The 14810-nt window shown below is 46.3% G+C and overlaps 1 protein-coding gene and 1 long non-coding RNA gene across 2 annotated transcripts in view; one reads left to right on the top strand and one right to left on the bottom strand.

Moving 5' to 3' along the window:
* Window positions 1-160: 160 nt before the first annotated feature.
* Window positions 161-14810, bottom strand: part of LOC123509946 (beta,beta-carotene 15,15'-dioxygenase-like) — a 47377-nt gene continuing 32727 nt past the window's right edge. The window contains exons 3-9 of the mRNA XM_045264608.1: window positions 12848-12988; window positions 11861-11977; window positions 5089-5245; window positions 3967-4175; window positions 3562-3822; window positions 2911-3129; window positions 161-1825 (exon numbers count right to left, since the gene is read on the bottom strand). Of these exons, the coding sequence (XP_045120543.1) occupies window positions 1556-1825; window positions 2911-3129; window positions 3562-3822; window positions 3967-4175; window positions 5089-5245; window positions 11861-11977; window positions 12848-12988 (1374 nt within the window). The 3' untranslated portion in view covers window positions 161-1555. The remainder of the gene's footprint in view (window positions 1826-2910; window positions 3130-3561; window positions 3823-3966; window positions 4176-5088; window positions 5246-11860; window positions 11978-12847; window positions 12989-14810) is intronic.
* On the top strand, window positions 1140-13308 carry LOC123509947. Its single transcript, XR_006676333.1, has 2 exons — window positions 1140-1284; window positions 13268-13308. It is a non-coding gene; the product is annotated as an uncharacterized LOC123509947 (long non-coding RNA).

The following is a 14810-nucleotide window of genomic DNA, read 5'->3' as shown; positions in this document are numbered from 1 at the left end:
CCTCGTACTCCTCCTCCTTCTTTTCCTTCTCCGCATCCTCTAAACAGAAGAGTGAAAAGGTAACTCAATAACCCTACCTGACCTGACATCCCCCTTGACCCTCGGGGTTACCCCCTCAGCCTAACAAGGAGGGCGTGAGCAGGTTAGCCAAACTCATGTGTCTTTGACAATTGCGTTTATTATATTTTTTTAATCCTCCCGAAGGCGTCCCTCTCGCAGAGCACCGCTATCCCTGAACACGTCAGGGCAAGGATGGACCCAGCGGGAGAGAGCCAGATAATGCCCTTCCCGCCCCCCGTCTCGCCTACACGCCCACAGTGCAGGCGTGCGAGTGAGGCGGGGCGCGGTGAGCCAGGACGGTAGGTCGCCTTGCCGCCCGAGTCCTGCGGTGCGGGGCGGCGGGGACAGGCGCGGCTGTGACCTGGCTCGTCACATCCTCGGGAGGTTGCTTATAAAGATCTTTTATGAGATAGAAATAACATTAAAAAAATAATTAAATACATAAAAGAAAAGATGCAGAAGAAATATAAATAAATGAAATAAGCAAAAGCTTCACTATGCGTGTGTTGCGTCGCCAGCCAGTCATCTCCGGGAAGGTGGCGATCAGACAGTCCTGGGCTGACTGGCTGCGGCGAGGCGTAACACAATAATGCCACTGGACGGGTAGCCTGTCACACGCGGCCACCCGCGTCACCTCGGAATGCCCAAAAAGTCGTGCCTTGTTTCGCCCACGTCCTGGTCGCGGCACGGCTCCAGTAATCTATGTCAGCCAAGATGACGTGCAGAAGGCGAAGGAGGAAGCTGCCAGGCAACAGCAGCGTGAAGACTGCAGGGGAGAGTCGTGTGTTCCTGGCCACCGGGGTCCTCGGAACTCCGTGACTGCAACACCATCTCCTCCACAAGCCTTCCAGAAACATGTCTTCATATTCATTAGTGCTTCACTTCAGTCTATAATATCGCTTATAGAAACTTAATGGTTTGAGTCTCCCTTGTCAGGGTGAGACGATCTGTTTTCTTCTCCAAACTTCCATCGATGGTTTGTATTTGTGACCAAAAACTATTTCCCAAGTGGACGCGGCTGTCTGGAGGCTCCTCTCTACCCGGTGCAGCATTCCGTGGATTCTCTAACTTGTCGCGCCCTTGTCTGGCCCAGGGTTGAGGAGAGCGAGGGTGACGTGACGCCCCGGGAAGTGATTGTCATGTTCAACGACTCCCACGCGAACTTTGCGTGAGAGAGAGAGAGAGAGAGAGAGAGAGAGAGAGAGAGAGAGAGAGAGAGAGAGAGTGGGGCGTCGAGCCAGACAAGGGCACAAGTAGCAGCAACATTCATAACAATAATCATCACAGCTTTGACACCGCCCCGCCACTCGAGTCGGAGCAGCTGGGGCGAAGGCCGCGGCCGAGACACACACACGTGCTGGGCCGCGAAGTAATCACGTCCCGAACACAGCGCATCATCAGGCCACGAACCCGCGAATTACAAGCGAATCACAATGCAGGCAACAATATACTCGAACAATTTACTATCAACTCCCTCCCTAGACACTCTCCTTCGCTAGTATCTGTCAGGGAGGAAGACGCCGTGAATGCTGCAGGGTAGAGGAGCATCTATGGTCGCGCGGCAGATCTCCTCCATGGTCTTCGCGTCAACCACCAGCAGGAAGTCGGGAGCGCCCTTGCGTACGTCAGCCACGGACAGCAGCAGCACTCCGTCATCCTCGTCGATGGCGTCAGGCGCGGGCACGAAGGTGGGCTCAGCGATGTATTGGTGCTCGGTGCCTCGCCACACCCACGTCTCGCCCGTCTCCACGTCCATCTTGCAAATCTGAGGAGCGAGTGCAGGTGAGTCAAGGATCAGGTGAGGAGAGACAGGGGAGTACATGAAGGGTGTGGAAGGAAAGGTGAGTCACTGGGGAGGTGAGGAGGGGCAGGTGAGAGGGTGGATTGTGTAGGATGTACATCAGGATATGGTCCACTTTTTATCCTCATACTGGTGACATTGTGACTGTGGTGAAAATAATTGGTGATGGTGATGGTGCTGGTAGAGGTGTTGGAAGCTGAAGTGCGCGCACACATTATATACATAACACATGTCAGGTTATTATCAGTATAACTATTTATTTGCTAAAACAGTGTCTGTGCACAATAACACGTAACTGGCTTTCTTAAGGCAATTATTCAAGAAACACACGCTGTACACAAACAATATAACGCCAAAGATATTGTCTGAAAATGAAAACTTGCTGAACAAAGTAAATATTGAGTCACCGACTATTTGGCGAACAATCGCTGTGGTATTCCTGGACCACAGATGTACCGGCAGTTACATAACACGATCTGTAATCGCTTAAAGCAGATGGAACACGGTGCTTCCTGACATTTTTAGAAACTACACACTTTTATTTTTACCTGACGTTTGTGCATCACCGCTTTAACCTTCATGGCGGAAAAGTTACTTCCTCCCGCAGGCTAGCTGGTGGTTACCTGTACCAAACACAATGCCATGGTGATGCAGAGCGTTGTTTTGTTTATTGTGAGCGACCAAGTTATCAGTTAATTCCGATGAGACAAGCCTGCATGCCCTTCACACTCCTTGCTTCAAGGCTCATCCACTGTGCAACTGACAGCTCTAAATCATAATACATGTGGTTGTCAGCCGCAGCTGACAGACTTTGCCATGAAAGCAGATGAACTTTGCTTAATAATATCGCCCTGGCCTTATCAATATTCACTTGCTGGACACCAAACGTCCAGTCTCCCAAAAGTTTTGATTCTTGGCGCCGCAGCGACCAGCGATTCACAGAGATGTGTGAAGTCTGTGAGCCAGCGGGAGGAGGACGATCATGTACTGCTGAAAGATCCTGGACACACGAATTACCACCCGGTCTTTCTACCCGAGGGAAAACTTACCGCGTTCTTGAAATATCCTTGGTCGTACCCGCCGGTGCCGTACACGTAGCGGTAGTGCTGTCCTGTGTGTTTCTTGTTGACCACTGGCATGTCAAAGCCAGGCTCGCCGATGGCTGCCCCTTTGAGGCTGACATAGGCGCCACTCTGACCGCCACGCGCCTTCACTGCCGACGCGGAGGAGCTGGGAAGAGAAGCCAGCTCCTCCCCGTCATGGGCATTCTGTAAGACAGGCACTCATTACTGTACATTCCAGACACACTCACGGGAACTGCTAAGCTAAAGCCGCCACTAAAAGTAACATTAGGAACGCCAGAACTATAACAACGTTTTCTTTCAAGCACTGGAGCTGAAGGGAAAAGATGGACAGGAATCAATGAGGAGCTTAATCCCTCCACTACCATGACGCGTTTTCATATTCATTCTGCTTACTATTTGGTGATTTTATACAGCTTCAGAAACTAATATGGAGGGATTAGAATACTGAAGACTGTGACCATTAATCTTTCTGACCTTCATATACCCTTCCTAATGTCAATAAAATGGTCTAATCGGACACAAATCTTAAGTTAAACATGCGTCCCAGTATTGAAGAGCTTAGAGATGAGACAAAACAATTGACAGTCACAACGCCACACTCCGTCCAGTGCTCACCTGCAGGTCGCGGTCACTGATGAGGGGCAGGACGAACCTCTTGAGCTGCGGAGGGTCCTCGCTGCTGTACTGGTTCATCCTCACCTTGTTGAGATACAGCTTCTCGATGATGGAAGGCCGCGGGTACGCCACCACGTCCACCACCAGCTTGTCGTCCTCCTCGTAGGCGTTCACGTGGTGGAACACGAAGAAGGCTTCCTCGCTCACGTAGCGCGTCTTCACCACCTCACCGGTCGACTTGCGGATCACGATGAACTTGACCTGTGGGATGAACGACGCGATCACCTCCTGACTCCTGACTCACCGCTGTCACCAACTTGTCACAAAGCTCACTTGAGGAAAGCCTGATTGGCACTCTCAGTAGCACTCCCTTAGCCCTCCATAAGTGCCATTAGCCTCTCTCACCTTCTCCTGAGGGTGCCACTCGAAGCAGTCGTTGAGAGAGCGACTCTTGAGCTGTGCAGTGGCCAGCTTGAGGGTACTGACTAGCAGCGGCTGCTCCAGGAACACCACGTAGTTCTCGCTCATGGCGAAGCTGTGGTAGTAACCGTAGCACGCCTTCCAGCTGGAGCTGATGGTGGACAGCGTCTTGGCGTTGAGCCAGGGGTCTGAACCTGTGGCGGGGGGGGACAGCAGAGGTCAGGGCCTGCTAGACTGAGTGATGCATGGATGATGTCAGGATGAGAAAGAGTGAGTGGCGTGGCTGACAGGATGAGATAATGGCAATGAGTAGAGCGTCAGGAAGGCACCTCACACACCAATGACTCACCAATCAACACCAAACACGAGGTCACAAGTGATAGCTACAGAAGAGAGAGAGAGAGAGAGAGAGAGAGAGAGAGAGAGAGAGAGAGAGAGAGAATCCTGACATCAGCAAGGTGTACTCTCCCCACACATGAGCCTCGGGGCTGCTCACACACACTCATCCGCGCCGTGAGCTGCACAATGGACACAAGTAAGCTTCCCTCACCAACATTTCACTGCATTTCTCCTCCAATAATCCTTCCGTGTCACATTATCTTAGGTAACGTTCCCTTAGGAAATTCATCGTAAGGAGAATTATCTTTAGTGAAATTCAAATGGATTAACCTTAATTCCCCTGTGGAGTTTACTTAATTTACTTGGCTGAAATTCACACACGAGGGACACAGATTTACTTGAGTGGGTTTTAGGCTCGTATTAAGAAACGCTATTTTCTCTTCTTTTTCACCACGACGATTTTCCAAGGCCATGGAGATGATTAGCGAGGGTTTTCAAGAGTGTTTCTCCTGTTAATAATGCAGAAATCTTATCAATCTGCCTCTAGAACCGTTAAAACACCTCGAAAAACGCTTTGTTCTCACCATGACTATTTTTCAAAGGCCACAGAGATGATTAGCGAGGTTTTCAAGAGTGTTTCTCCAGTTAAAAATAACCATGAAAGTACCTTAAAACTCATGTAAATTTAGATAAGGCCTTTGGAATTAGTGGAGGTGAAGCAGAGAGGTGTTTGAGAATACGAGCCTTATACAGGAGTGAGACACGCACCAGTGAGGTTGTGGGAGTTGTTTGATGGAGGCACGCGCACGATGTGATACTTTGGTCCGCTGAGGAAGGAGCAGCCCAAGTTGTAGGTGGTGCCCGTGGCGTCAGTGATGGGGTGTGAGGAGGCGAAGTTGACGCTCATCAGTTTGTTGAGATCCACCTGAAGGGAAACAAACTTACTCAGCACACACAGAATAAGAATTGACGGTGGAAATGTTTAGTAAGAATATTCATGTTTAAAGAGATTAATGTATCTAAGTAATTAAACAAAATTGACACTAATCAGTTTGTTGAGGTACACCTGAAGGGAAACAAAATAACTTAACACATGCACACATTTGTCTCTCTCTTTCGTGTGTGTGTGTGTGTGTGTGTGTGTGTGTGTGTGTGTGTGTGTGTGTGTGTGTGTGTGTGTGTGTGTGTGTGTGTGTGTGTGTGTGTGTTTGTTGGAGGGTCTGTGTAGGTAGGTGGATGGATATATATGTGGGGAGGGTGTTGATGTGGATGGGTTGGTGAGTGTGTGTGTGTGTGTGTGTGTGTGTGTGTGTGTGTGTGTGTGTGTGTGTGTGTGTGTGTGTGTGTGTGTGTGTGTGTGTATGTGTGTAGTGGATGAGTGGGTGGGTTGGTGTGTTTCACAGCTCCAGCATGCAAGCCATGTAATGGAAAGCTCATGATGTCCTTGCCTTCATAAATAGTGTTATCCACCTTCATTAAAAATTCACGAGGTGCAGGTACAACACTCCTCAAACTATTTCCACTCTCAAACAGTTCCAAATCTCGGTGTTACTGTTTTCAAAAGCTGAATATGTTTGCACCACTTACACGTCATTTCCAATTCTACATTCCATCCTCCACATTTTTTCCTACTACCACTTTTTCACCTTCCAAAATCCGTCACACACACAACAGTTTCCACGAGTGTTGTTCCCGCGGCTCAGAGCAACAAAAACATGTCTCTAATTTGCTTCATTAGTTTGGCATTGTCTGCAAACATGTTCGTAGTAGAGAGAGAGAGAGAGAGAGAGAGAGAGAGAGAGAGAGAATTATTATGTGTGCAGGGAAACCATAACAGACTTACAACACACAAACGCACAGTAATTAGCAAGGTGTGTTTGTTGGTGTTGATAACCTCACATTCCCACTTCCGCCTCGTTCCATTTAATACACCCGCGACTGATTGTTACACTCTCACGGATAACAATTCAATATCTAATCATTCCGGGAAGTGGAGATTCAGAAGGTCATTGTGGCCGACCTCATACATATGCACACACACACACACACACACACACACACACACACACACACACATCCTCATCACCATCCTTTTCCTATCGCCTTCATCACTTACCTCATTTCACTAACCATCTTTAAACCAGCTACCCTTTCCTCCACCATCATCACCAGCTAACATAAATCACCATTACCTCTACTACGCTCCCCACCACCACCACCAACCACTACGCACTGCCTCGCTACTACGTCTCTACACGGGCAACCTTGAGTCAACACGTCACAGAATTCTTTCCAACGAGGTACCGCTTCTTTGTCAAGGGACTCCAGTAGAATCTCACTGTTGAACCCCTTCAATACTGGGACACATTTTTACCTTGAGATTTGTGTACAGTTAGATCCTTTTAATGACATTAGGAAAGGATTATGGAGGCTAGAAGATTAATGGCCAGAGTCTTCGCTATTTTAATCCCCTATATAAGTTTCTGAAGCTGTATAAAATCACCAAATATTAACCAGAATGAATATGGAAGCGGGTTACGGTACTGAAGGCGATAAAGGGGAATGAAATGGAGTGGAGATGAAGATGAAGGCACGTTTTCCTTACATAATGTAGACAGAATATCGATGAGTAAGGAGAGTTAAATGTGCAGAAGCAGGTTAATGGACATAAATCGATAGAGATGGTGGACTAAGAGAAGGTGGATGGATGGAAATGTGAGCAAGAAGGAGAGGAAAGCAGATGAATAAAAGAGTAAGTGGAAGAAGTGGAGGAGGTGGACGAACCGAATTATAGGTGGAAGCGAGGCGGTACAGCACTGATATGGCTGTGGAAAGAAGGACGACTGCAAGACTGAGGTGAAACTGAGGGAGTGAATGGTGGAGGAATAGTGGAGAAGTGAAAAAAAAGAGCAAAGCTGCCTGTCCCTGAGTCTTTCAAGTGAATAAAAAATATTAATGACCAGCTGAGATAGAACCCTCCCCTCTCCCCTCTCCCCTCTCCCCTCTCCTCTATTCCCTCTACCACCGCGAGCAGCCTTGGCCAGCACCCAACAAAACCCACTGCTCCCCTGCTCCCGCATCCCAGACACGCGCTGCGGCTCAAGACGAGATGTGCATTCTGTTAACAGGTGTGGGGCTGACAGGGACACGCCTCGCTTGGCTTAATGGAGGAAAAATAACCGAAGGATTATTCTTTCTGGTGAAAATAAGAGATTACACAAAGAAATTTACAAGAAGAGAAGGAGATATGCAGAACTTGACAAAAAGAGGAGAGATAAAGAACTTGACAAAAAAGAGACATAAAGAACTTGACAAAAAGAGAAGTAAACACACAGAACTTGACAAAAAGAGAAGGAAACAAACAGAACTTGAAGAGACATACAGAACTTGACAAAAAGAGAGGAAAAATGAAAAATACTGATTCGCAAATATAATAGTACTGAAAATTACTGGAAAAGACTCAGTTAACAAGTTTCCAGTGGTCAATAGGAATAATTAAGCAAATAGACGAGTTTTTTTGGACAAGGATGACGCGTGGACACATAAAAGAAGTGATACGTACAGAGCGTCATTTTGCCTCTTTCCTCAGCGCCTTCACGTGTTTTCACTCCTAACCCCTTCAGTACTAAGACTTTTATCATGAATTTTGAGTATAATTAGACGATTTTATTCACATTAGGAAAGGTCTATGGAGTTCAGAAGATTAATGGCCAGAGTCTTCACTATTTTAATCACCATATAAGTTTCTGAAGCTGCGTAAAATCACCAAATGGAAACCAGAATGAGTATGAAAACAGCGTGCCACGGTACTGAATGGGTTAAGACAAGGAAGGAAGGAATACACGTGTCAGTGGTGGATCTATAGAAGTTTCGAGGCTCTACTGACGAAAAGGTGACTCGCTATTAATCACCAAGTGTGCGTGATAAATCAAGATGGTGAGCAATTGTCTCCTTAATGGCTCACCACCAATTATCTTTCCCCTAATGGATCGCTCCCTTGGTGATCATAAAAGTGGTGTTCAGAGTCCTTCAGTGATCGATGGTCCTCGCCTGCCAAAAATATGCCCGAGCAATAATCAGATAAGTTCCAAAGAGTGGAGAATGCGTCATCAGCGTGGCTTAAGCTTCTTATTCTTAACTTCTGTGCTTCACCTTCACTATTTCAAAAGGTTTTATTTAAATTTGCATGAGTTTTCTAGGGCGTTTTTACATTTCTAGAAGCAGAGTGACAAGATTTTTACATTATTAACCTCCTTCAGTACTGGGACGCATTTTTACCTTGACTTTTGGGTGTGATTAGACGATTTTATTGGCATTAGGAAGGGTCTATGGAGGTCAAAAGATTAGTAGCCAGAGCATTCACTATTTCAATCCCCACATAAGTTTCTGAAGCTGTATAGTCACCAAATAGTAAGCAGAATGAATATGAAAACGTGTCATGGTACTGAAGGAGTTAAGCTCGTATTTTCAAACACTTCTGCTCTTCACCTCCACTATTTCAAAAGGCTTTATCTGAATTTACACGTATTTTTTAAGGCTTTTTTACAGTTCTAGAGGCAGAGTGACAAGATTTCTACATCATTAACTGGAGAAACACTCTTGAAAACCCCGCTAATCATCCTTATGGTCTTGGAAAATAGTCGTGGGGAGAGACCTTTGCACCACAGTCTGTTTACAAAGCTTCCCTTATTCTGATCTTACTCTGCTTCCTCTGCCCTGTGTGTGTGTTCGTACTTAGCGCACCTTTCATCTGACCCGCATCCTGGTGAGTCCGCCTTCCACCACAGGTTAAAGTACAAATCATGCCACCAAGACTCGAGCCTATCTATTTCTGTGTATCTACCTAGTTGTATTTACCTAGTTGTAGTTTTTCAGGGCCTGGGCTTTACGCTCGTGTGGCCCCGTCTCCATATCTACACTTATCCAATTTTTCTTTAAAACTATGCACACTCGTTGCTGACACCACTTCCTCACTCAAACTGTTCCAAGTGTGTGTGTGTGTGTGTGTGTGTGTGTGTGTGTGTGTGTGTGTGTGTGTGTGTGTGTGTGTGTGTGTGTGTGTGTGTGTGTGTGTGTGTGTGTGTGTAAGCCTTCATAGACTCACCAGGTTACTTTCCCTCTCCTCTAATGCGGTTGTGGCAATGTTAATCTACAGGCTTATGACGATGCTATGTGGACACTCAATCCTTCAAGGGCTCGTATTTTCAAACAATTCTGGTGCTTCATCTCCACTATTTCAAAAGGCTTTAGTTAAGTTTACACGAGTTTTTTCAAGGTCTTTTCTTATGGTTCTAGAGGCAGAGTGACATGATTTCTATATTGTTAACTAGAGAAATACCCTTGAAAATCCCTCTTATCATCTCTGTAGCCCTAAAAAAATAGTCGTGGTGAAAAAGAAGAGCATTTTTTGAGGTGTTTTATGGTTCTAGAGGCAGAGTGACATGATTTCTATATTGTTAACTAGACAAATATCCTTGAAAACCTCGCTTATCATCTCTTTAGCCCTAGATAAAAACATTTTTAAGGTGTTTTATTGTTCTACAGGCAGAGTGACAAGACTTCTACACTATTAACTGGAGAAACACTCTTGAAAACTCTGCTAATCATCTCTGTGGCCCTTGAAAATAGTCGTGGTGAGAGAGCAACGCGTTTCTGAATACCCTTTTGCACCACAGTCTGTTTACAAAGCTTCACAGGTTCTCGTAATTATCAAAACAGCCACCACGTTTGTCATTACCTAAATAGCACCAAAGCACACCAAGCTATGTGCATTTCTAACTACTTAACTACCTGTTCGCATGACGGTCAGTATGCAAACTCCCCATAAACTGAGAATAATCCCTCAGTGTTCTAATATCCACACTTTGATGGCAATATAATACATCCATCTGCCAACCTACTTATCTATCTGCCTGCCTGTCTGTCTGTCCTCCTGCCTACCTGTCTGTCTGTCTACCTTCCTGTTTTCCTGCCTGCCTGCTTGTCTGCCTGTCTGTCTTCCTGCCTTCCTGCCTGTCTCCCTTCCTGCCTTCCTGCTTTCTTGCTTTCCCGCCTGCCTGCCTGCCTGTCTGTCTGTCTGTCTGTCTGTCTGCCTTCCTGCCTTCCTTCCTACCTGCCTGCCTGCCTGCCTTCCTGCCTTTCTTCCTGCTTGCCTGATTGTCTGCCAACCCACCTACTCGTACCACCATAAACTCAAAAGGCTTCAAAGAAAAAAAAAACAGCTGTCAAACTTTTCCCGAGGACTTCAAACTTGGTAAGATAAATAATATGGTAATTTGCGAGCTTGGTGTATGCCGTTTCTGAGGTCAAAGCCACTTTCTGCCCCCTCCACATCCCCCACACACACCCTCGGTCTGGTAGGGACGCAGCAGCACCTTGCATCTCATCTCGGCTGCCCTGACTCCCCTGACTCCCCGCCCAACACAGCGACCAATTTTACCGCCTTAAAGTTTGCTCGACTGCCTTATGAGGTTGTGTGGAGGTCGTGATATACCGCGGAGCTGAGATGAGCGTTCGGGGTGTAGAGGACAAGGAGGAGGAGGAAATAGAGGAAGAACTAGAAAGAGACGAAAGAAAGGAAGTGTAAAAGGATGGAAACATGAGAGTGACGAGATAAAAAGAAGGACAAGGAGGAGGGAGAAGAAGTAGAGGAAGGGCTAGAAATTGAAAAATTAAAGGGTGTGTAAAAGGAAGGAAACATGAAAGAAAGTGAGATAAAAAGGAAATGAATATAGAAGAAAAGGCGTGGGGGAGGAGGAGGAGGAGAAGGAGGAGGAGGAGGAGGAGGAGGAGGAGGAGGAGGAGGAGGAGGTGGAAGAGGAGGAGGAGGAGCAGCAGCAGAAGAAGGAGGAGGAGAAACACAGGGTACACTAAAAAGATGAGTGGAAGAAAAGAAAGAAAAGGTGCAAGAGAACACCGCGGGGAAAGAAAAGCGAGGAGGAGGAAGAGAAGGAGGAGGAGGAAGAGGAGAAGGAGGAGGAGGAAGAGGAGAAGGAGGAGGAGGAGGAGGAGGAGGAGGAGGAGAGGGTACACGAAAGAAAATACGCGAATGAAGAGAAAGAACAGATGCAAAAGAACACAGTGAAAGACTCTTCTAAACTGGCAAGGAAAAACACACGCAATCCTGTGAAGCGTTGAATATTTTGCCTCATTTCACCTTACCAGCGCACTCGGCCGGACAAGGACCTTCCACGCGGCAACTGGACTCGAATTCCAGGCTGGGACACGACTAGAATGTACCGGCTGTGTGTGTGTTTGTCTGTGTGTGTGTGTATGTATGTGCGTGTGTGTGTGTGTGTGAGTTGAGAGTCCAGGCGGTACGATAACTAATGATGCACGCGTCGTTACGAAATCACAAGCCAGCGCTATGCAGGTCAAAGTGAGATCGTGGTTTGCATGCATTCCTGCCACGCCACTAACTTCATGATGACCCGCTGCTGCTCTAAGAGGCCTCATGACCTACCTCCCGCGTGAACTGCCCCCTCTCGTCCCTCCGCCCGTCCACCTCACCGGCCTACCTTGACGGAACAGCACGACGTACCTTCTCCTTGGTGTCGAGTGTAGCGGGGTCAACTCTCCTGATGTAGCAGGTTTCTGAGGACACAAACAGTTGGTCCTCCATCACTACCACGCTGCTGGAGGCGTTGTCTGTCATTTCCTGCAGGTGGAAAAAGGTGGTGTTGTAATACAGGTAGTTGTAAATTGTCATCCATCTTACCATCATCATATTTGTCCCAGAATTTTGGTTAACTCTACTAGCCTTTTAGGGAATTGGCAATCAAGTAGGCCTTTTATGTTATAGTTTTTGTTGCCCTTAGTCAGATTCTTCTTTTCCATAACAAAAAAACTCCACACACCTTTTAACACACTTCAATACTGGAATATATATTTACCTCGAGATCTGTACGATTAGACGCGTTTTATTGACATTAGGAAGGGCCTATGGGGGTCAGAAGATTAATGGCCACAGTCTTCAATATTCTAACCCCTCTCATAAGTAAGCAAAATAAATATGGAAACGCGTCATTGTATTTAAAGGGTTTGTGTAGCAAGTGTCTGGAGTAAACTTACCAAACGTTCCAAAATCTACATTCTCTGAGTACCAACTTCCCAAGACACTGCAGTCCAAACCAGACACTGCTAACTACTCATGAAAACAGAGGTTCGTATTTATAAACGCTTTGCTCTCGCACCATCACTGCTTTCCAAAGGTTCCAGTTGAAGTTACTCGTGTTTTAAGAGTGTTTTCATGGTTCTGGTGATGGATTGACAAGAATTCTAGTTCATTAAAAGGAAAAACTGTCTTGAAAACCGGGTTAGTTTAGGGAAAATTGTCATTGTGAGAGGGGGAGGCGTTTCTAAAGTTTCTGGTGATGGATTGACAAGGATTCCAGTTTATTAAAAGGAGAAACTGCCTTGAAAACCCGACTAGTTGTCTATATGGCCTTGGAAAACTGTCATAGTGAGAGACCAAGGCTTTTCAGAATACGAGCAAGCGAATGAAAACCCAGAAGAGCAGTCCACTTACAAACTGGGAAAACATCCTGGAGAAGATGTTTTTGCAGGGGTCAGGGAAGCAGTGTGTGCCGAACTCCGTGAACACCGGACGCTGGGCAATGCACGCCTTCTTGTAGGAATCCGAGCGCAGGTATTTAGACCGGAAGGTGACCTGATGGGGAGAGAAAAAGGCAAGGTGAGACTGGGAAGGTGATCTGAGAGGGGGAGAGAAAATGGAAGGTGAGATTAGGAAAGTGATCTGAGGCGGGGAGATAAAATGCAAGGTGAGATTGGGAAGGTGATCTGAGAGGGGGAGGGGGGAGAGAAAATGCAAGATGAGATTAGGAAAGTGATCTGAGTTGGGGGTAGAGAAAATGCAAGGTAAGATTGGGAGAGAGAAATGACTATACTAACTCTGAATGCATTTGGTAAAAGAACAGCAAGGTTCAAGGAGAGAGAGAGAGAGAGAGAGAGAGAGAGAGAGAGGAAAACTAACATTCTCTAACTATAAATAACACTTGGTGTTATCTCCTCTCCTCCTCTCTCCCTCCTTCTCTCCCTCCCTACCTCCCTCTCTCCCTCAAACTCCTTCTACTACAAACTTATTTTCACTCCAGTCACACACACACACACACACACACACACACACACACACACACACACACACACACACACACACACAGTTAAGGATTCACAAGAGAGGAGTGTGTCAAGCGGTCTACCCTCACCCACACCTCAACAACAAACACCCAGACGGCCTTCACCCTTGATTCCACCGGACCGTGAGGAGGAGGAGGAGGAGGAAGAGGAGGGTCGAGGGCAGGAGAGAGTAATCGAGGTAGGCAAGTTAATTTAAGATATAATGTATAATTTTAGATAAAGTTAATGATAGACTTCAGTATTTGGAATTCACTTCAGTCAACCATTAATTTCCTCCATTTTCTCTGGAGTGAGTCTTTGTTTGGGGTCGGTCAGCTGTTTGTTTTCATTTGTTGTTGCACGTTTTTGTCCATGACTCGTTTTCTGTGCCAAAGTTGAAGGATTAAATGCCATATTCTAAGTGTGTGTGTGTGTGTGTGTCTGTGCATTCATCCTAACTGTGAGAAGAGAGAGAGAGAGTGTGTTCAAGGATATATGTAAGTAACAAGTAAGAGAATAGACAAGTAAGTGAGGAAGTTAGCAAGTAAATGAGAAGGAAAACGAGTAAATAAATACGAAACAAGGCAAGTGAAGAAATAAATGAATAAATGAGTAAGGAAAATAAGTACACACACACACACACACACACATACACAGTGACGAGTAGTGTTTCCCTGTCGTCTTTCACCTTGGCAATGATAACTCGCTCTTCCTTTCCCTAATTCTCCAAGGCTCCCCCTACCCACCCCTACCCACTCACCCACGCCCCACCCACGCCCTACCCACGCCCTACCCACTCTCCAGCACACAGGGGAAGGAAGGGATGGGCAACGTAAGAGGTAAGGAGGGGAGGATGAATTAATGAATGGGAGGAAGGGGAGGATAAGGAAGGCAGGAGAGGGAAAGGGAGGGGAAGGGAGGGGAAGACTGAACAATAGAGCATAATTTCGTGGGAGTGTAACTGTGTGTGTGTGTGCGTGTGTGTGTTGCTTGGGGTCGGTCGTTGCCTGCATTTTTTTTGTCCCAACACACTCACAGTTGCGCAACACAGCACAGCACAGCACAACACAACACAACACAACACAACACTTCACTTCTTCAGAGCTTTCACCTCAAAACATTAACGTCTATAACAACATTTATCAGCTCATTTTTACCGTTTTCCTTCATTTCCTTATCATTTTTACATCTTTTCATCAACGTACTGGAAAAAACCTTATTTTTACCTTTCTTCTATTTTAACTGCAAAATTAATGCGTACGATAACTATTTTTACATTTCAACCTCTTGCTTTTCATTTTCTCTCATTACATTTTACCTTCGATCGCTCGTTTCTTTCAACTTTATTACGTCAT

Source organism: Portunus trituberculatus, chromosome 27 (assembly GCF_017591435.1).
Source record: "Portunus trituberculatus isolate SZX2019 chromosome 27, ASM1759143v1, whole genome shotgun sequence".
Classification (NCBI taxonomy): Eukaryota; Metazoa; Arthropoda; class Malacostraca; order Decapoda; family Portunidae; genus Portunus; species Portunus trituberculatus.
The sequence above is the reverse complement of the archived record's forward strand: the minus strand, read 5'-3'. Positions and strand labels throughout refer to the sequence as shown.